A 20,629-nucleotide genomic window follows, 5' to 3' on the forward strand; every position below is an offset into this window, starting at 1 on the left:
CCAGAGATGCCAACCTTCACTGGAGTTATGTACAATGGGCAGAAGTTTCTGCAGACATCTTGAAGACCTCCTATTTAAGGCAATGAATAAAGATCACCCAGCTGTGGTCCTTGCCTCCCTCTAGACACAAAAGGCAGAGACATTTCCTGCAGAGGGAAATTCATGGTCTTAACAGCCCTCTCAAAGAATATCTCCCCTCTCAACTAAGGTGGGGACTTTAAAAGACTTACTGGCCAACTCAGTTTTCTAACACTTCCTAGGTGAAACCTGCTAGAATACTTTCAGGATACAGAAAAGATAACAAAAATGATTCTTGATTTTTTTCCCAACATTAAAAATATGCAGAAGTTTTAGTTCTCCCCTTTCAGTTCTTTAATTAAGATAATTTGGATTCACCTACATGAACTCCTGCAAGTTACAGCTATGTAAGTTTGGCTAAGCGAAGTTCTCTCTCCTTAGCCAGTTCTTTATTTGCTTTAGATTTTTTAAGGCTACTTCTATATAGGTATTTCTACTTCATATATACTTTTACTATAGGTACTTCTGCTACTTGACAATTTCCCAAGTTGAAGTTACTACCACAGGAGCACCCTATTGTTCACTGATAACTCTACTTGCTGTATGCCAGCTGGAGAAGCATTTATGAAGTAGATAAAGCATTGGTAGGAGTGTGAAATGAAGACAGAAATTCTCTGGAAGGGGCCTAGGCCAAGGCATAGAATATTTCTAATTGACTTATTTTTTTAATTTAATCAGTACTCTTACATCTAGGTACTCTTACTAGAAACCAAGTGCTAGGTCTTATTCTGAGCTCTTCATCCTTCACTCTGCAGCCCCACATTGCAAAATTCATGTCCTTCTTCTCATCTTAGTCTGAAAGAAGAAAATATCCAGACTGCTTTTCTATGAAATTATTTGGAAAATCTATTTAAAATATGCAAATCTAGTGCTTGGAAAGACCCATTTGACTAGACAGTCTTCCCTTGGGAACTACAACTCTTACACTTGTGAGATAGAACAATGTCAGGTAGAAATCTGTCATTAGTATCTCAGATTTATCATGCTACATTCATGCAACAAATGCAAGTGAGACATGTCATTATGAGGGCAGTCTGATAATTGTTTTCTTGCTCTTATCCCAACATTAGTTTTTATGGTTAAGGAAGCAAATGATATGTAAGATAACATCCACCAGGGAGTGCTAGAATTCACATCAACGACCAGCTTTTCCATGCAGACTTTTGAGGCTATTCCTTGAGTGGAAGCTGTAATTCTTGTGACTGGATACTCAATAGACATACAGAGATCTTCCAATAGAAATGCAAGATACCATATCACGTAAGATCCTATAACCATACAAAGCTGCCATTCTTGTTCTTGGTTTTGTTTTTGTTTTCCTTCAGAAAATACTCTTATTCAAATATCCAATAAATAAATAAGTAAGCTTTAGAATGAGAAATAAAATCATCATTTAGGGTGCTTCCTCAGGCAAATAATCATGAATATGATGAGGAGCATCATAAATAAAAGTAAGGCTGTGTAATAAAGAGTTCAAGATGCTATGGCCGTTTGCTTCAGGGCTTTAATAGGTCAGCATAGGTCTTTTTTCTTATAAAGCAGGTTCTCATTAACAAGGTGTACACAACACACCATAGATAAAATTAACAGTAAACGATAGAGTTGGTGGGAACTGACAGGGTGATGAAGGAGTTTCCAGAAGATCAATCTGGTTTTCATTTTCTATAAACTGAACAGGCCAAAGCAGCTTAAATTAAAGAGTAGAAAACACAGTCAGATTATGTCTGAACTGCTTGGTAACCAGACGAAACCTATAACAAAACAAAAGCTATAGCACTGCAGTAAAAGTTTGCTTGCAGAGTTCAATATAAGAGTCCATTCAACAAGCTATGTATGAGTCCATAGGAATCTGAGAAACTAGTGTTCCGAAATTAACTTTAAATATATAAACCTCCCAAATACTTGGGGGAGATTTAAATAATGAAATCCATATGCAGCTTAGGTGCTCAAATATGCTTTGTTTTGTTTTGAGAGTACCAAAAACTGGAGAATGAGGAACTGGAAAACAATCACAAGCAAATTTTGCTGGCCACTTCCCAGCAAACAAATTTTGATCTTTAAAAGCAAACAAACAAAAAAAAAAACCACACACATACATGTAAACTTGCTTTGAAAAAAAAAAAAAAAAAAAAAAAAAGCTGTTTGTGCTTGGATTTCTAGCTGCATGACCCTATTGTTTCAGCCAGACACTTCAGATGTTCCACATGATGGAAGCCTATTGTAGAAACATATGGAGAAGGAAACATTCCACATGTGAAAGCTAAAACCTGCTAATATCGCCAATAGCATGCTGAAAATCTTTAGGAACTGGTTTAATGTTTCACTAAATGTCACTAGCAGGTGAGAGGGCTTATGCAGAAGACATGGATAGCGATCCTTAATAAGCAAACAGATAAAAACCTCCTTCCTTTCATGCAAAAACTTGGAGTAAAAAAATATTTGTAGCTAAGTTTTTAAGCATGCATTTGCTACAGCTGAGGCTGGCCATTCAGAAGTCTGTTATGGTCTGAACACACGCACACACACACTTGGCTTTGGATGGTATACAAACAGCAGCACCTTTCTTCACCTCACTGTTTCAGGATTCATCTCCCCTTGTATGCTCTGAATAGGGAAATTTCCAAGACTCCTCCTTTGCCAGGATTTCAGAGAGCAGGATGCTTGTAAATTTTACTTTACTGCCTACGCATAAGGAGAGACCATGAGGGCACAGCAGGGAGGGTGTGGGAGAACACAGAAAAAAGTACAACAGATACTGCAGCCAGAGGAAAACCTAAGCACTGGGTTTGTTGTTATAGGGTCTCAACCAGTGAGCAGTTTATTTTTCCAAATAAATCTGCTTTGCAGACATCCTTTCTTCTTCCCCATTCAAGTTTCAACCAGGAAGCCTGGAATATGTTACTGTTGATTTTAGAGGCAAATCAAAGTGTTCAGCCTACTAAGCTCACATTTAAAGTTAGTCTTGATGAGAAACTCCTTGGGGCCCTTGTATTCAAATAGCGAAGTCTGAGATTCACCTGAACTGCCCACCCATGCAGATCTATGATACAGGGAGGAAGATAAGCGGATGGGCAGTCTGGGCTTCAGGCCTCGGGTCTAACAGTATAGGCTCCATATTTTAAGTTAAATGCAGAAGAAAAAAGCAGTCCTTTAATAAAATCCTAGTCACTCAAAACAGGAAAATACTTACTAACCAAGACCAGGAGAGGGCTAGATTTAGGCAAAATAAGTGGATTGGGTCTCTAGCGGGCACACCCACTTTGGAAAGGCTGCACAATCGTCTCTCTGGAATTTGGATTAGGTTGGGATTTCAGAGGCATTTCATCCCAGATCTCCTGTATTCATGAATCTTTTCTTACTGACATCCTTGGTACCTGGCCCTTGTTAATAGTCCTGCTATTACTTAACACAATAATGAAACACGATCATTATGGAATAGATCAGTAACAGATCAGTAATCTAAAAGTCCCTCCTCAGACCTGACAGGAGTTCTGAATGGAGGCTTGCACCAGCCCATTTTGTTGAGGTGGTTTGATGTTGCAACCTGGCTGCTAATATAAAGAAATTAGAAGAATAGAATAGTGGATGAAAATGAGATAGCACAACAGGTTATGGCTTGTATGTGGCAAATTTGCTTTTGTTTTGCCACTTTGAACACCACCCACCCCTGCTTTATACTGAAGTGTAATGGTGCTGCCTGTACTCCCCCAGGACCAAGGATTTCATCTAATTTAATAGTTTCTGTAATTAGATATTTGTGAAACTCTGAAATCCTCTGATGAAAGGTGCTGTAAAAATATTACCAACTCTTCTACCATTAAAGGACTCCACCCAAACCCAAATACAGATGTTGTCCTCAATGTACATCATTACTAATCCAAATCAGCAGTACTTATGGCCTGATTTAAATCCTCCTAAAGTCCAAGATGACTTCTGTGGCTTTCAGTAGGGCCCCAAGAATTTTAGAAAGGAAATAAAGGCAAATCAGCCTTTTCTCCTCTCAAAATTGGGACCTCTTTTTCCTGATCAGAAGCAAGGCTATCTGAAGTGAAGCATAAGGCCATTTTCTGCTGAGGGCTTTTTAAGAGGAATTATACCATTCTTACATTGAGTCCAAGGACTAAGGCTGCCAGCAAGGCTCTTCTCAACTGCTGTACAATCATTCTACATATTATTGCAAGACCCTGTCCCGACTCCGCTGTCTTCCTGCCATGGATTTGTAGAAGTAGAAGAGGATTATTTTTTACATTTAGCAATTCTCATACTCAAGGAAGGGCCTAAAATATCTTAAAACTTGGCTGGTGTTGTCTTCTATATCTAACCATCAAGCTGGATATTGATAATTTAATATTGATAGACCTGAGATGTCTGTGCATAGACTGACCTTGTAGGAATAATAATAGCGTGGAAAGGGAAGAGCTGCTACACCAGCCTTAGTCTAGCTAGCCGCATACTGCTGTGTAGGCACTCTCTGGTACCAAACATGCCACACATTCTTTTAAGAAGAAGGGGAGGCAGGAAGAAAGAGACAGACAGAGGAACACTTTACCACCATTCCTGGTCTGTCATGCAAAGAAACAAATGAAGGGGGAGAGTAATTGTTTGCTGGTTACTACAGGAAAGTTTGTTTGCTGGGTCTTTTTAAACCAGTGCAACAGGATTGTTTGCTTCAAGCTACTTAGATATTAAAGGAACAAAAATGATTTCAGTGTTTTCATCTAGGAGATGGCTGGCAATTCTAGTGGTACAGAACACTTTTACCTCCTTCAGCATAAATATTACCCACATCATTCCAGCAAGCTGCTGCCACTGGCTTACTTCTCTTACCTTGGCTGCTTCTTCCATCTCTGGCTTTGGCAAACAGGAGAACTATGGTTCAGCTCTACAAAGAGAGAGTCCCATGTGCTGTGCAGGACTCAAGGCCAGCCTCATCCATCTTGTCAGCTTTCAGCTTCTCCAGTGCTTCAGTAATTAGAATTATCAGGACTGAAACACTGTGGACATTATTGCTGCTTAGTGTGAAGTTAACAAGAGAGCCAGATTTATGACATTCTGGCCAGACGGAAGATTTATTTAAAAAAAAAAAAAAAAAAAAAAGTTATAAATGATTGCCTAGTTCCAGGGATACATACTCCAGAATCTTATTTTGCCAGAGACTCCACATGAACTTTAGCCTCTAGGAGAAATCCGCCTGCATTTTTCTAACTGAAATACCAGTCAGACCAGTGGCGGGATGCAAACTAACATGCATGAAAAATAAAGGTTCAATGACCCAAATCAATTATGTTTTAAGGGCACTGCTTTGGACTCAGTAGGAAATATTTTAAACAGGAAAAAGAACTAAATAGGATCATTCATTGAACTGACCTGGAAATGAGACAGAAATTTGGTAAATAAGTTCAATGCAAGCCAGTTTTATGTACCAATTAATAGAAAGAAATAAAGACGAAAAGAAAAAGAAAGAAAATAGATATTTCTTAGACTCAAATAGTGTTTCAGACTTCTGTGTACTAAAATGAACAGTGCAATAAAACAAAAAAAAAAAAAAGAGAGAGAGAAAAAAAAGCTATTTACAGAAATCCTGAAACCATATCTTTATTAAAATAGGATGTCCCACAGCTCTTCTGTATAAAACAAAAATAATAATTCAAAGCAAGAGCATCTTCTGAAGATCAGAACAAGGTACTGTGGCTGAGTTTTAATTTTTAAGCACACAGGCACAAGTTAGGGAGAAACAATGCTACTGCATCAAGATATAAGAATATAGCTACTCTCCAAAAGGGACAAACATCCAAGCTCCTTGCACAGTACCTATCTGCCAAGGTATATTGTAAACACAATAGGAAGCAGTTACAGCAATTAATCAAGATCTAAAGAAAATAGGAAAGACCTATAATTTTTCTTTTTCTGAAGCAAAAAGTACTTTCACAAACAGTGAAGAGATTAATAGACACTGAGCTTCTTGCCAGCAAAACTTTCAGGTTCTTTGAAGGTGCCTTATTTGTCTTGACTGGCTTAGGTTGTTGGGATAGAAAGACAGTCTTGTGTGCATATACAGTGCTTTATAGCGACATATAAAGCAAAACCTACCTGGACCTAAATATCCCATTAAAGTGTAACTAAAATAACCTCCACATCTGGCAGCTGGGATTGAAACCAGATGTGTAGCACATCTGGAAAAGAACTGGGCTGCTGCTGTCAGGCACTGAGCTGTCTGTGGGATGTACTTTTCAATTGTTTGGAGAGACTTCATAAAGTTTATCTATTTTGCCTGCACTTTTCTTAAGGCAGACATGGACCAGTAACATGCTCAGACCAATTGTGTGGCAATTTTAAACATTTGAGAATTTCCATGTCCTTCCCTCCCCAATCAGAAGTGCATATTTTGCTGCTCCAGTTGCATAATTTACTGATTCAGCTGCATGCTTGGTTGATCTGGCAGGAGACTAGTACAGTAGTTGAGATTCTGGATACATTGCCAATTGTGCAGCGTGCTTTGTTGATCGGGGCCGTAGAATTTAATAGATGAAATTTCATACTTTACTAATCAGGCCACATTCTTTGCTAATTGAGGTGCATATTTTAGTAGTTGATTATTTTTTTTTAATCCTTCACTGATCTTGGGAAGGATCCTGCTCCCTCTGAAACCAGCAGGAATTTTGCCATGGTCCTCATCGGGAGCAGGACTTTCACTAAAAGGTCAGTATCGCTGAAGATTTCCTAACAGAAAAAAAGAAAGGCTTGATTTTTCTTAAGCCAGCAAGTGAACAGAAGAATACTAGGTGAAAGATGGCACTGGCACAGAGACCTCCTCCATAGGGATTTGATTAAACAGATAATATTTTATGGACGTACAGAGACCTGGAATTTTGACTATGTTATTCTTTCATCAGGCTTACATTCTTCCTTCAGGATAAACAAGCCACTTATCTGCACATCTTGTTCCATCTGATACAGACACACAGAAGGAAACATCATACACCTTATCTCCAAATTTTCTTTCATTTGATCTAACTCCTATTTTAATGTTGCTGTAGTCCTTAGTAAATGGTTCCAGAGAGAGCTCTATTTTGCTACAAAACCTGTTTCAAACATCCACGCTACCCAACAGCATCCCCAAGTTCCTCAACTCTGACTGGCAGAGACCACCTTCCTGGATGAAAAGAGCAGTTCAGTCTCCCATACATCAAGCAGACTTTACTCTTTCCAAGGGAGTTTTTTTTTTTTTTTTTTTTTTTTTGGTACTGCTAACTCTGTACCAGAAGATAACTCATTTCTCATAAATCTTTGAAAATCTTTGAATACCTTTTTTCAACAGCTAAATTGAACTAGATTTGAACCATCAGTTTAGAATGGGATTTTCTCCTAGCGTAGCAACACTGTCAGAATGTAGCCAAAAAAAGATAAAAATAATGAAGCCTACACAGCATAGTGCAGTCCTTGACAAGTGGAGAACAAGTGCAACTTAATCAAAAAAATAACAAAAACAGGGAGCAAGAGATGTACACACATGTCTAATGCACAGATTTCAATGTCACATTTAGGAAGATAAGCAATAGAAAGTGCCTAAGTTTCATTCTGCAAAAGAAATTGCCCTTCATGTTTAGAGACTATGGGCAACATGTTATCCAAAGAATAATTGACATGACAAGAAGTCATGTCTGGGAAAGTAAGTGGGAGGTTGCTGCTGCTTCATTAAGGAGGCAGTTTCTTTTCTATGGTACCAGTGGTCAATACGTAACTAGTTCAGATATTGTCTGATGGGAAATCAAGCAGTCCTGATTTCAGAACGAGAGAACAACAGAAGCTGACTAGGAAACAGAAAGGGAAAGGAAAAAAAAAAAAAAAAAAAAAAAAAAAAAAAAAAAAAGCAAAATTAATAGAGCTTGTTGACACATTCAGTGTCCCACTATTACAACTCACACCCGAAGGCACACGACACAGCTAATACTTGTTCTGCCTCATGACTGCCCAGGCAGAATTAGAACAAAACTAGCTCAGGAAGGATGTAATAACTTTGGGCAGCAATCAAGTTATGTACTTTAAGTACACAGCTGGATGAGGGAGTTGTTCATCTCCAGTAACAAGCCCAAGAGGAGAGAGTAAGCCTGCAGGTTACATGATGCAATTCTGAGTTAAAAGAGAGAGAAAAGACGAAAATCCACAACCATACAATTCAATGGATTTGTGTGCACCTTCGTGAAGTTAATACTTAGTAGTTCAGTGCCAAAAATGTGGCTTAATTAAGGAGTTCTCAATGTAGCTATCTTCCTAGGATACCGAGTGAGATAAAACATCTTCGTTTCAACCACAAAGTCATTGCTGTATTCATATGTGCTGTGGCAGGGAGTTGGTGTATCAGGCTGAATTACAATGCTGTTTTCCACAGGGAAAGCAACCCCCCCACACTTATTTATTTATATGTAACGAAAGATGTACATTCATGGAATATCTTTTATTGCATAGTGGCTCATCCTTTGTAGATCTAAGAATCCCTACCAGAGCTGTCAAATCCTGCTCCTATCAGAGTCCACAGGAAAAGTCCCCGCTGTGTCAGCGGGACCAGGACTGCTCACCCCTCCCAAAGCCCAGAGCCCCGGTTTGCTCTGCAGCTGCTCCACGTTACGGGGTGCTCTTTGCTTCCAACTCTGCCTTTTCCACCACCGCTCTGCTTCCCCCGGGGCTCACCTCGTGGCTCCCAGCTATGCCAAGGTCCCCGTCCTGAGAGCCGCCAGGTTCATGGTTCACCTGCTAGCCCTGCTACAGACGTGGTGCACAAGCCTGGAGCGCACAGGGACAAGGCACAGCACGGTTGGTTTGGCTCCCTTATGCCAGGCTGCCCGCTCCTTAGGGATGCTTTTGGGCGAGCGCTCCCATTTCTGCTGGCAATGCCGTTACACCGGTTACCGCGGGGCTTGCATAGATGCTGGCAATGCTTTGCCGTCCCGAAGCAGAGGGGGCGACCCAGACGCGGGCCGTGCCTCCCGCTGCCCTTTGGACTCGAGAGGCGCTGCCGACCCCCGCCGCCGGCCGGGCAGGGACCGGGGGGCACCGCTCCGCATCCCCTCGTCCCGGCACCGCTCCGCATCCCCCCGGCCCGCCGGATCCCGATCCCGGGGCACCCCCCCCGTCCCGCCGGGGGTCGCGGGGCTTTACCTTGCCTCCCGCCCCGCCGAGGCACAGCGCCGCGGCCGCCGCCAGGACCAGCCCCGCACCGGGGAAGCTCCGGACCATGGTGCGGGGAGCCGAGCCGAGCCGTGCCGTGCCGAGCCGTGCCGGGCTTTGCGGAGCCGTGCCCCGAGCCGTGCCGTGCCGAGCAGTGCCGTGCCCCGGGCGGGCTCCTCTGACAGCGACCCCCTCCCTCCCCCGGCCTCCCCGCCCCTCGCCCCCTCCCCCGGCCGCTCCCGGCCCCTGCCCTCCCCCGGGGGGCACCCGCGGCGCGGGGCCGGGCAGGGAGCGGGGGTGGCCGCTGCGAGCCCCCCGCTCCCCAGGGGGGTGCCCGGCGCTTTTTGTCCTCGCCGGGTGTGGAAAGGGCCGGGGCTGGAGGCGGCCCGGCCCCTGCGGGCAGCCTCCCCCGGCGGCCTCCCGGGGAAAAGTGCCTCCCGCCGCCGGGGGGGGAGACGAAGGGCAAAGTGCGCCCCGCCGGCCCCCGGAGCACGGGCTGGAATGATCAGGGGAAGGGGAGAAGGGAGAAAGGCCCTTTCCAAGGAGGGAAAATCCCTTTCCAAGGAGGAAAGGGAAGGACTGCTGCCAGGCACCCTAAGGAGCCCTCGGCCTTTCTGGAGATCATGGCAGGGCAGGGGAGGCTCCTCGTTCCCGTGACATTTTGTGGTTTTCCAGGTCAGAACCTCTCCTGTACCCTTTCCAGTAACAGACACGCTGCAGTGAGCATCAGCCAGCCCTACAGCCCCAGCAACCAGAACATCTTCTGTCCGTGCAGGTGGCAGCGAGCACACGTTGCTAGCTTCAGTTAATTCCTGTGCTCTATAGAAGGAGTTGCAATAGTTTATTTTAAATGTAAAAGTTTTGGTGAAAAGACTGCGGTTTTATGCTTGGAGCTGCTTTTTTGTGGCTCGGTGACACAGACACTCCCCGCTAAGCAGCTCATGGAGCCCTCAGAGGCTCCAGCTGCCTGGTGTGTGCGGGGACGCTGCCAGCCCAGGTCGTGGCAGGGTTTGTCATGCCTTCCCCAGAAAATTCCCATGCTGGCCCTATTGGACAAAGGACACTGTCATGGCAAGTCCTGAATTCCTCCTTCCCAACAGGCAGGGACTCACACGGCTTTCAGAGGACAGTGTCATCAGTGGAAAATCCCTGGATAACACCTTCTGTTGGGGTCCAAGCAGGTGCATGTAGTGAGCATGAAATTGGAGGACTGACACCTGAGAAAACCAAAGGATTTTTGTCATAAATACATGGATGTACTTTGTATTTGACTTTCCGTATTGTTCTCTTCATCGTGTAAATTGGAAGTAATGTCTTGAATTTATACTTTTTAGTGAAAGAGTGAGAGGCTGTGCGCAGGCACTGAGGCAGCAGTCTCACACTGACTGAGGCCAACACTGAGCTCATCTGGAATCCTGGGCTACTCGCCACAGGTTTGACACCCTTTCTGTAAAAATAATGCTCAACTTCCAAAGAGGTGAAATAGATACCCACATAATCCTTGCAGTGCCTCTGAGCTGAAGCTGCCTGCTATCACTTATCGTACAAACTGGGGACACCTGGAGAAAATAATGACATGATTAGCCCAAGGCTCATAAGGAATCGAGGACAGGACTCTGACTGTTCTGTCTGCTCACTGCCCTCTTGGACCATGCTGTATTTGCTAGGGCAGATATACCCCTTCAGTGGAAGGGCACATAAGCAATATCGTGGTAGCTAAATTGGGTTGTTTATTCTCCTTGCACTGAAGGCAGAAGATGCAAATAATTCTTTCCGTGGTCAATTCTTATTTCACTGTTTTCTTTTCAGGGCAAATTTTGTGTAAATGGTGTTCTCGGGCTATGACCTTGTCAGTCGTTTACTGTGATTGCTCATGTTCAGATTTACATTTTGCTTCTCCTATGTGATATTTCTTTGAGTTACCTGTCAACTGAAAAAGCAGATGTATCTACATTATGTCTATTCTGAATAAACACAGAGCCCAGGACACTTGGCATCTCTGGCAGGAGAGGCTGGTATGGAGAGCAAAGGGATTTTTTCAAGCAGAACACTTCTGCCTGAAGGGCAGTCTGGTCTCTGTAGCACAGCACTGTGGCGCATTGCTTTTCTTAACACTCACAGTTAAATCTCAGGGCAATGTCACCATAAATGCATGTTAAGCTTTCAAAAATCCCTGAAACAAGAAATCTACTTTTTTTTCCACATGAGGCTCAGTGTGACAGAAGCAAATACAGAGATTCCATCTGCTGTTTCCTTCTGTTAATGCACAGTTGTTGAGGACATAAGTCAAGGACTAGCTGGCAGAAAAGGGTATTCAAAAAGTGATTTATTTTGTCATTTGGACAGGACTGGAAAAATAATATAGAAAATACCTAAATGAAAGAAAGGGAACATGTTCAAGTCTAGCAATGCAGCTCTCTTTTTAAGGATCTTACATCCCTGTTATTTGGATTCTTTTCCAGGGGTCATCTGAGTGCAGGCACCCGTAATCCTTCTGAGGCAAATAGGCTGCTGTGTGGGCTATGCTGCTGTTCCAAGCTGTAGACCTTGAAGTGTAGCACAGACACAAGTGTATGCTGATTTCTTGTGTTTGTGTTTACTCTGTTCTTGGCCTAGGAGTTTCTGTTAGTATGTCTGTGCTCTCTTATCTCGGCATCCCTTTGCTAGCAAGACCTGCCTGCACAACACTCCATCACTATGGCTTAGCAATGACTTAACACCCAGAATTCAGGACCAAACATATAGCAGTCTGCTTAAAAGTATTTTCAGCTCAGATTGGTGACCCTTTCAAACCACAGCTTTTGTGAAGATTATGTTCTATATCTGTCAGCTCCCTCTGTAAGCAGGCAGTGGGACTCTGCATGGGCATGGACAACTTTCCACACCAGGCAGTACACAAGAATAGGACCAAAAGATGTCTAATTACCTGCTGAAGGTATCAGCCATGAGGTGAAGCATGCAGGCGGAGCAGATAGTTGCCTAGATGTGAGCTGTACTCATTCCCACTGGGCTGTGGAAGAAGAGATGCAGGTGCAACTCTGTACATCCTCCAACAGGCAAGATTAGGTTTCTCCCACACTCGTTGAGACATTTTTAGGAAAGTAAGTGTCCTGCTCCCTGCATTGAGCCACCTGTTGAAAAATGCAAGGCTTCCATGCTCTTTTAGTGAGTGCTTCCAAGGACTAGCCCATGCACTGTACTGTGGCATTTTGGGGGCTCCTGGGCTGCTGAAGCAAGCACTACATTGCAGTGGAACAGTGACATTTATGAAGTTATTGAAGTTAGTACTTAGGATTTCTACATGTGATGGCAACACTTTCTTAACAAGTAGCTGCAGGCTGGGAAAGTCATTTGCAGGAGAGAAAAAAAAAAACAAACAAACAAACAAACAAAAAAACAACTTACTGTTTGCAGGCTGACAGCAAAAATAATTTATTGTGGGAAAGCTAAGCTTAAAACCACTAAAAACCAGTAATTTCCATCCTATTCCTACACACACACCACACTCTGATACATGGAAAGAGACCTTTCTGAATCCATTTCCTTAAGTATGTAAGGCATCCTGATACCAAAACTAACCTTGCTCACCCAGGGACACTATAGTGGAATGTCCCACAGAAATTAATGCAGCTCTTAGCAGTTTCTGTTTTTCAAAACAGCTGGTGTGACCAAACTGAATCCAGCTTTAAACAGGAGGAGGGCATTGGCAAGACACTCTCAGTAACAAGGCCTTAAATCTTAGTTTATTTTCTGTACGCAAGAATTCTCATCTGCAAACCTTCTGTTATACAACACTGCTTTTTATACTTTCCCAGGCTTCTTTTATGTAGAGTAGAGGTTGATTAAATCCCTTCTGAGTTCTGTTGTTAAATCAGACACACCACCGTTACATGTGAGCGTCTCCCCTGTTTATAGAAATGAGTCAGGAAAGTAACATTTTAAATACTTATCCCTTCTAAAACAGACATTATGAAAATTGTTGGGGCAGGATGCTGTATAAACATTTCACGTATATAAATAAAACATATAAGTACATAAAAACTAAAAATAAAATATTAAGGCAGTCTTTAATAAAGCCCATTTCTCAAGACCTGAGTGCTAGTTCCCTAGACTGTGTTTAATACAAAATCATTTTTTTTTGTGAGTGGCTGGGAGAGAAGAGCTGGACGCCTTAGCCTGATTGCAGTCTGCCAGTAATGGAGCTATTTATATGTGGTTAGCACAGGTTTCTTTTTTAATGAAGTTTTTGCAGACTGAGTGACACCAAATAATAGAAAGATGTAAGCAGAAAAGTATGCAATAAGCAGAGGGAATTGGAACGTAGTGTTGTCAGTGGTTAGAGAACAAGATCTCTGCTAAGGAATTATTTAGAAAAAACATGTTTGTAGCTATAATAACTGGAACTGGAAAGCTCCACACACGGGTTTTGTGCTGTGCAGAGAGTGCCACCCACTGCTCCTGCAGAGTATGGAGCCTTTCTCTCCCACCTCTTCAGTTAGTGCTGTTCTGACACATCCACACACACAGAGCTCATATTTTAGAAGCTGCAGCCTTTCCTCAAGAATGTTTACATTCTTTACGGTAAGACAAATAGGGTGAAATTCTGCAGCTCTTTGTGGCTAGACTCTGAATTTAACAGAACTGCTGGTCTTTGCTTGACCAGTCCCTTAAGGCATCAGAAAGGGCAGGGGGACAGTGTGAGGAAATATGTTTTCAACAGAGGTTATTGCAATGAGCTACTAAAATACCCTGATGGATAGGTAACTCTGCAAACAGTCTGTCTTTACCTATTAATCATTAGCTCATTTCTTTAATTTGGCATTAAACACATTTTCTTTCTTTCTTTTTATTTTTTATTTTTTGTCAGAGCAAAGATGAATAAATCAGCCTTCCCCATTTAGGGGCAAGGCCCTGTAGGTTCCCAAATAAGACAATTCCTATTAAGGTCTGAAAGAGCTTGCTTGGAGAGAAGGCGGCAGGACAGCTTTGCAGGCAGCCGTGCTGCAGGGCAGAGGAATGCTGCGCTGGCTGTGGTTAAAGGACCAGTGCGCTACCTTCTGAGTTCTGTGTCTGGAGAACAGAAGAGCGCTTGGAGAGAGGAATTTCTGTAGACTTTGGGAAATGCCATTGGCTCTTTCTCTGCTGGAGACAGAGACTGCAGTGCGCACAAACACGTCTCCTGCAAGTTTACAGGAATCTCTGCACTTCAAGGCCTCGTGTTAGTGCCTAATGATTTTCCCAACGTTTTAAGCAACTACCATGACACCTCATTGTCGTGTTAAAACTTATTGATGATAGGTATCTCTCAGTGTGAAGAATCCCTTTTCTCCTTCAGGCAGCCTGTTTAAGCCTGTTGCAGCTTTTTGTCGTTCTTGGGTGGCAGCCTCTGAACTAGTGGTTATTTTTGTAGCTGGGGGCTTGGTGCCATGTAGCAGACTACTAAGTAAAATTAGAGATACTTTGGAGATTTGCCCAAGCAATATATTGTCTTAGATGGCATGAAAATAAAGAAGCAAATGTAGACAAATATTCAAACTGAAAAACTACATTAGTGTCTCATTAATTCTTAATTTGAGTTCTGTGCGGGAGGCAAAAGTCCTGCTTTTTATATTCTTACAATACAGACAGCAAAAGATTGAATGAGGATTAGACATTCTAGTCTTCTTCACCACACTGTCCTTGGCATCTTATGTGGAAGCGTACTTGGTGAAGGCAGAATAGCTGCTGTTAGAAAATATATAAAGAGAGTATATCCAAATATACTGACAATCTAGGCGCTCAGGGGTGACTTTATCGCTCTCTACAGGTACCTTAAAGGAGGCTGCAGCGAGGTGAGGATTGGTCTATTCTTCCATGTGCCTGGTGACAGGACAAGGGGGAATGGGCTCAAGTTGTGCCAGGGGAGGTTTACGTTGAATATTAGGAAGAACTTCTTTACTGTAAGGATTGTCAGGCATTAGAATGGGCTGTCCAGGGAAGTGGTGGAGTCACCATCCCTGAAGGTCTTTAAAAGACATTTAGATTTAGAGCTTAGTGATATGGTTTAGTGGAGGACTTTTTAGTGTTAGGTCAGAGGTTGGGCTAGATGGTCTTGGAGGTCTCTTCCAACCTAGATGATTCTGTGATTCTATGATATACATTTGCGTATATTGTGTATATTTTGTGATATTTGTGTAGCTCCTTTACTGAGACTGTGAATTAGTGAACAGCAAAAGGCACATTCAGTAAATTCATTCGTTCATTTCATTCAATAAATTCTCTAAGAAAATTATGCTGATATGCATGTTACACAGCCCTTCTTGATCATGCTCATCTAATCTGTCTGTTTGGCCATCTCGCTTGCCAGCATCACTTGGATCCATGCTTACCTGCTTTTCTACTTGCAAATAACCCTCTTCCTGAATTCATTTGTGAAGTAATGTTCTCTTCCAAATCTTGCCTTGGGGGCTACCTCTGCATAATGTTTACAGGAAAACACCCAGTTACTGCCATTAGCAATGTGTCAGGAGCCTGGCTAACAGGTTTGTAACTGAGTTCTTTAAACAATTTAGACTCGCTGATAGTGTTGGTTTAACTATCTTCCTGACTTCTACAAGTCAGACAGCCTCTCATCTTCCTAGAGAAACAGCTCAGTGTGTTCTTGTTCATATTTAGGATAATTTGGGCAGGTTAATAAAAGCAAAGAGGATTATCATATCTGGAAAAGCTGACTAAGTATGTTTACACAGCAATTATATTTAGGGGGATAATATGATGTTGGAAGGCATTTTCATTATGAAAATTAAAAGGTTCAGAGAAAAGGGGCAATGATGGGAACTTTTAGAGAGATGTTTGCTTTTCCAGCCACATTTATTGACATTTTAGTCCATACAGAGGCTCTAGAAATGCCAGGAGTAAAATCCACCCAACCAATAAACTCTCCACCAACCTCAATATAAAGCCATAAGCTACTTTTATCAATGGAAAAAAAAAAAAAAAAAAAAAAAAAAAAAAAAGTTGAAAAGTAAAGCCCACAAACCCAAGTGCAGAAGGAAAGAGTTGTGTGAAATACCACTGTGATGTGACAGTTCTTGGTATCAACTGGATTTCTGGGATGCCCAATATCAGAAAGATCCTTAAGCCTTGAAGGATTGATTTATGAGGTAAGGCTCATCAGGAATGCTGCAAACACAACATAAGTAGGACATTTTATTGAACTCCCCAGACTCTAACCCAGTAAATGCTAATGCTTCTGCAGGAACTTGAATGAGACAGGAGAGATCAGGATGCCTAGCATGTGAAGTTAAATATGAGCACATTGAAGGATTGGGGGCAAAGGTGCTTCTGCTAATATCATAGTAGGAAATGGGTTGAAATTGGTGGAAATTAGTCACCCCTTCCTTCAAGATCAATGGAATGAGCAAACTAATTTTAGTGAGGTAAATGAAACATGTCCCAGCAAAGCAGCATGCAGAGGAGACCGGCCGCTGAAGGATGCAAAAGGCAAAGCAATTGCCCATAGCAGTGTAGGTTTGGGGCGGTTGTTTTCTTCAAATTCTGTATACGTGAAAAAAATGTAAAGAGTGGGAAAAAATATATATATTAAAAACAAACAAACAAAAAAAAAAGGTGAAAAAAAAAGCGAAACCCAGGCGCTGAGCACCGACCAAGCACCATCACCTTGTGCCCGGGGCGGGCAGTGACAGAGGCTGGCTGGCAGCAGAGGCTCGGGGCCACCTGCCGGCGGCACCCTGCCGGTTCCCACCGCGTTCAAAGGCTCGGCGGCGAGCCCGGGGACACCTCCGGTGCCTCGTCCTCGGGCACAAAACCTCCCGAGGCTCCCAAACCGAGGCAGCTCCCCCCGGGCACCGACCGAGGCGTTTCGAAACCTCTCCAGGCCGCGGCGCCTGGGAAGCAAGCGCGGCGGGGAGGGACGAGAGAGGCTGCAAGGGGCGCGCCGCTCCCCGGCACGCATTTAATTTCCGAGCGTGAAGCAGGTGAGGCACCGGGGACACCTTCCCCCCGCCGCGGGCTGGCCCTGCCCCGGCTCTGAGGGGAGGCCCGGCCCGGCTGAGGCAGCCTCTGCCCCTCCCTCCGCTGCCGGAAGGGTCCGTCAGGAAAAGCCGCCTCCTTGCCAGCCGCCCCGCCGGCATCGGCCGCCCGCCCGGCTGCCCCCGGCGGCCGCGGCTCCCCGCCGAGGGGCCCGGCTGAGCGAGGGAGGGAGGCGGCGGCGGGGCGGGCACCGCGCCCGTGGGGGCTTGTGAGGCGGCGGCGGGCGCCGGGCGGGCAGGGCGGCGGGGAGGGAGGGAGAAGCCCGTTGCACCGCCGCGCCCTCCTCCCCTTCCCGGCGGAGGCAGCGCCACGTCTCGGGCAGAGCCGGGCTGGGCGGCCCCAGGTCTGCGGGGGGCTCGGCCGGGAGGTGGGAGAAGGGGGCGGCTGAGGCGCGGTGCCCGCCGCGGGGGTGGGGAGGGCGGGAGGGGCGGCTCCGGGCCTGAGGGGAGCGGGGAGCCGCCGGGGCCCGGCTCCGCGGGTGTAGGGCCCGGGGTGCCCGGCCCTGCCTGCCTCCAGCCGGGCCCCGCTGCCCTTCCGAGCGGCCGGCAGGGCTGGGGCGGTGCCGCTGCGGTCCTCTGAGGGCACGGCTGGGCTGCCGCGGGGTGTGCGTGGCGGTGGGGGTGCGAGGGGCTTTGAGGCCGGAATGCGTTCCCCTTGTAATGGGGGGGGGGTCACACAGGAGACCCTGCTGGTAACGAGGTGCTGTTAAATGCCCTCTGACAGTGAGCGCTGTTGTGGCAAGGAAAGGCGCTGTTCTTGGCGGGTTACAAACCCTGGAACGTCCTCTGGATTTGCAGAGGTGTGAGCAGCCTCTGAGTCGTCCTTGCCTTTTGTCTGTGATTCCTCTTTGTCACTCGGTGTGCTGTCTGTCTGCCATGTGACAGCTGTTCCTTCAGACGGCCCATTATAAGCTTTCTGACACAGAAACGCTTTTAAAGCCAAATTCCAGTGGATGTTTTCATCTTTCTGCTCGGTGGGGCTTTCAGTTTCAGAACCGTGCCTCAGGTGTCTGGCACCTTCCAGCCTCGCCTGTATGGGCCAGGAGGCAGGGGCACTGATCTAGTCCTGTGTACCTGAACTTCTGGTACCTTCTGTGATGTCCTGGTGATGAGCAGTGCACCTGGGTGGCTTGGTACAGTAGCAGGTACACCAGGGCTCTCTGGAGGTATGGAAGGAATGTTGCTCAAAATGTCTGTGTAAAAATGCAGCTAAAATATCTCTGACCTGAAATCCTCCCCTTTGGCCCCAAGTTTTAACTGGGGATTTGTAGTTTTTTCTCTAATAAACAGGAATCTGTAACGTCTCATAATCTGAATTCAGTTGTCAGTATCTATTTGAACAAAATTCAGACAGCTGAAGTGACTATTTACAACAGCTTCTATCAAATTGTAGCAATTGACAAGGTTGATAACTACAGGCACAATCTGAATGCATAGTGAATGATTTGCAAACGCTATAAAAACTGTGTTTGGAAATCTTCCTCCTGACTCACTGTAGGAGAAGGCCAGCACTGGGCTGCAGCCTGGGCCTTGTTCTCACTGCCAGTGCATGCTGTAATTAGTAGCTCGGGCTCTGTGCAGTGATAAGTACTGGTTGCTCTGCAGGCAAGTAAACAGTATGATGTCAGTTAAATAAATAAAAAGCCTGAATTCCCTCCTGCATTCTAACTAAAGTAATTGCAACTTAAATAGCATTAGGTCCTTCAGATGAAATATGTGGTATGAAAGTCCAGGCTGTGATTTACAGAGCAGAATGCTATTCTGAATACTGTCCAGTTTATTAAAGCAGAGACCAAGGAAACGTTTCCATTAAAAGGGACAGTGATCTTAAATGAGGTATCTTGCTGAATACGATGTTGTTGCGTTGTTACACTGGTGTATTAATGCAACTTTAAAAAAAAAAAAAAGGTGACAATAAAAAAGCTGTTAAATAGATCACTTCCTATTCACAAGCTCTGGATACTTTGTTATTGTCTCTGTTGTTATCCTGGTTCTGTGTATTGAGGTTGGTGGGCTGGTGAATAATCTGTGAGTACTGCTTGCTTTTTAACTGGTATTTTCAAAGCCCTAAGGAACGTTTGTAAATGAAATACATTTGTTTATAGAGAATGCAGTTCCTTGCTGATTACAACTTTGGCTGCAAGCTGTTTTCATGATCTCCTGGAATTATCGACTGCTGCACACCAACAGCTGAAAAGCTCAGAAAACTGCGCCTGCCTAACATCTCGGTGCTGATGTTGCTAATGGAGAGAAACCGGACTTGGTAGTTCACTTGGCAGGAAACTTAAAAGAAACACTTCCCTGCATCTGGATTGTTTTTACCATGGACTCCTCATCTGTCCAGCAGGACGTTCTGTTGGATGACAGAAGCAGCAATGGGGTGCCTCACACCTCTGAAGAACTCCTGGATTGTAAAGCCAAGTCAGATTTGCCCGTTACAGGAGATGAAATGAACAGTAAGTTATTTCATGTGAACTTCTCAACAACTTGCGATTCTCTTGTTTGGGTGATGCTTAGGGGCTTTGTCTTTGAGGTCAGGAATTTATTGTACAGTATTATGCAGAGCCGTAGCCTTCATCAAACTTTCCATGTATGAGGAAACTTTTCTATTTTAAAACTTATTATTTCAAAACAAATTCAAAGTGTTCATTTAACTACTCTTAGCCATCAAGTGAGTATGTGTTTTTCATGTATTATTCTGTCTTCTGAAAATGTTTCCAAGAATGTACGTGTAAAGTTCTTTAGAACTAACGGTTCTGAAACGATTGTTGTAGAGTATGCTCAGCAATGGAATTTTTTATTCTGGCATAAGATTTTCTTTTGGTTAATTCCATTAGGCAAAAAATAAAATGTACTCAAAAAGTCTCTCCAAATTTCCATAATGGAAGAGAGATGCTGGCATGTATTCCCCAAATTATCTCACCCAAATTGTCTCAAAATAATGTAGACAAGCTCTGTAAGAAAATAATGCAGCTGCTTAAAAGAAACTTAAGAATGCACGCACCGATGTGGGTAGATTACCAAGTCATGGAAAACTTCAGGTTGGAAGGCACCTCTGTGGGTCATCTAGTCCAATCTTGTGCATAGAACAGATCTAGCTTTTAAGTTAGATCAGGTTGCTTAGGCTCTTGTCCTGCTGAATTTTGAAAATCTCCACTGGGGGAGTTCAACAGCCTCTCTACTCACGCCATTACTTAACTACTGTCATGGTGAAGATATTTCTATTGTATTGAATTGAAGTTTCTACGTTTCCACTACAGATGTCTAGGGTAAAGTTGATATATGAGGGTGTGGTGATAGGTGCGTGGAGGGGGTCTATATGCTGTGGCTGTGTAGATGCACAAAAGTATACAGGG

The 20,629-nt window shown here is 44.2% G+C and overlaps 1 protein-coding gene across 5 annotated transcripts in view; it reads left to right on the top strand.

The window, feature by feature from the left end:
* The first annotated feature begins 17,478 nt into the window (after positions 1-17,478).
* GOLGA3 (golgin A3) overlaps positions 17,479-20,629 on the top strand; it is a 28,485-nt gene continuing 25,334 nt past the window's right edge. For all 5 annotated transcript variants that reach the window (XR_014618926.1, XR_014618927.1, XR_014618928.1 and 2 more), the window contains exons 1-2: positions 17,479-17,617; positions 19,379-19,729. Coding sequence is in view for 2 of the 5 variants with exons in the window: in XM_084297311.1 (XP_084153437.1) it covers positions 19,597-19,729 (133 nt within the window). In the remaining 3 variants the exon portion in view is untranslated. The remainder of the gene's footprint in view (positions 17,618-19,378; positions 19,730-20,629) is intronic.

The sequence above is a fragment of the Netta rufina genome, assembly GCF_964035555.1.
Source record: "Netta rufina genome assembly, chromosome: 17".
NCBI lineage: Eukaryota > Metazoa > Chordata > Aves > Anseriformes > Anatidae > Netta > Netta rufina.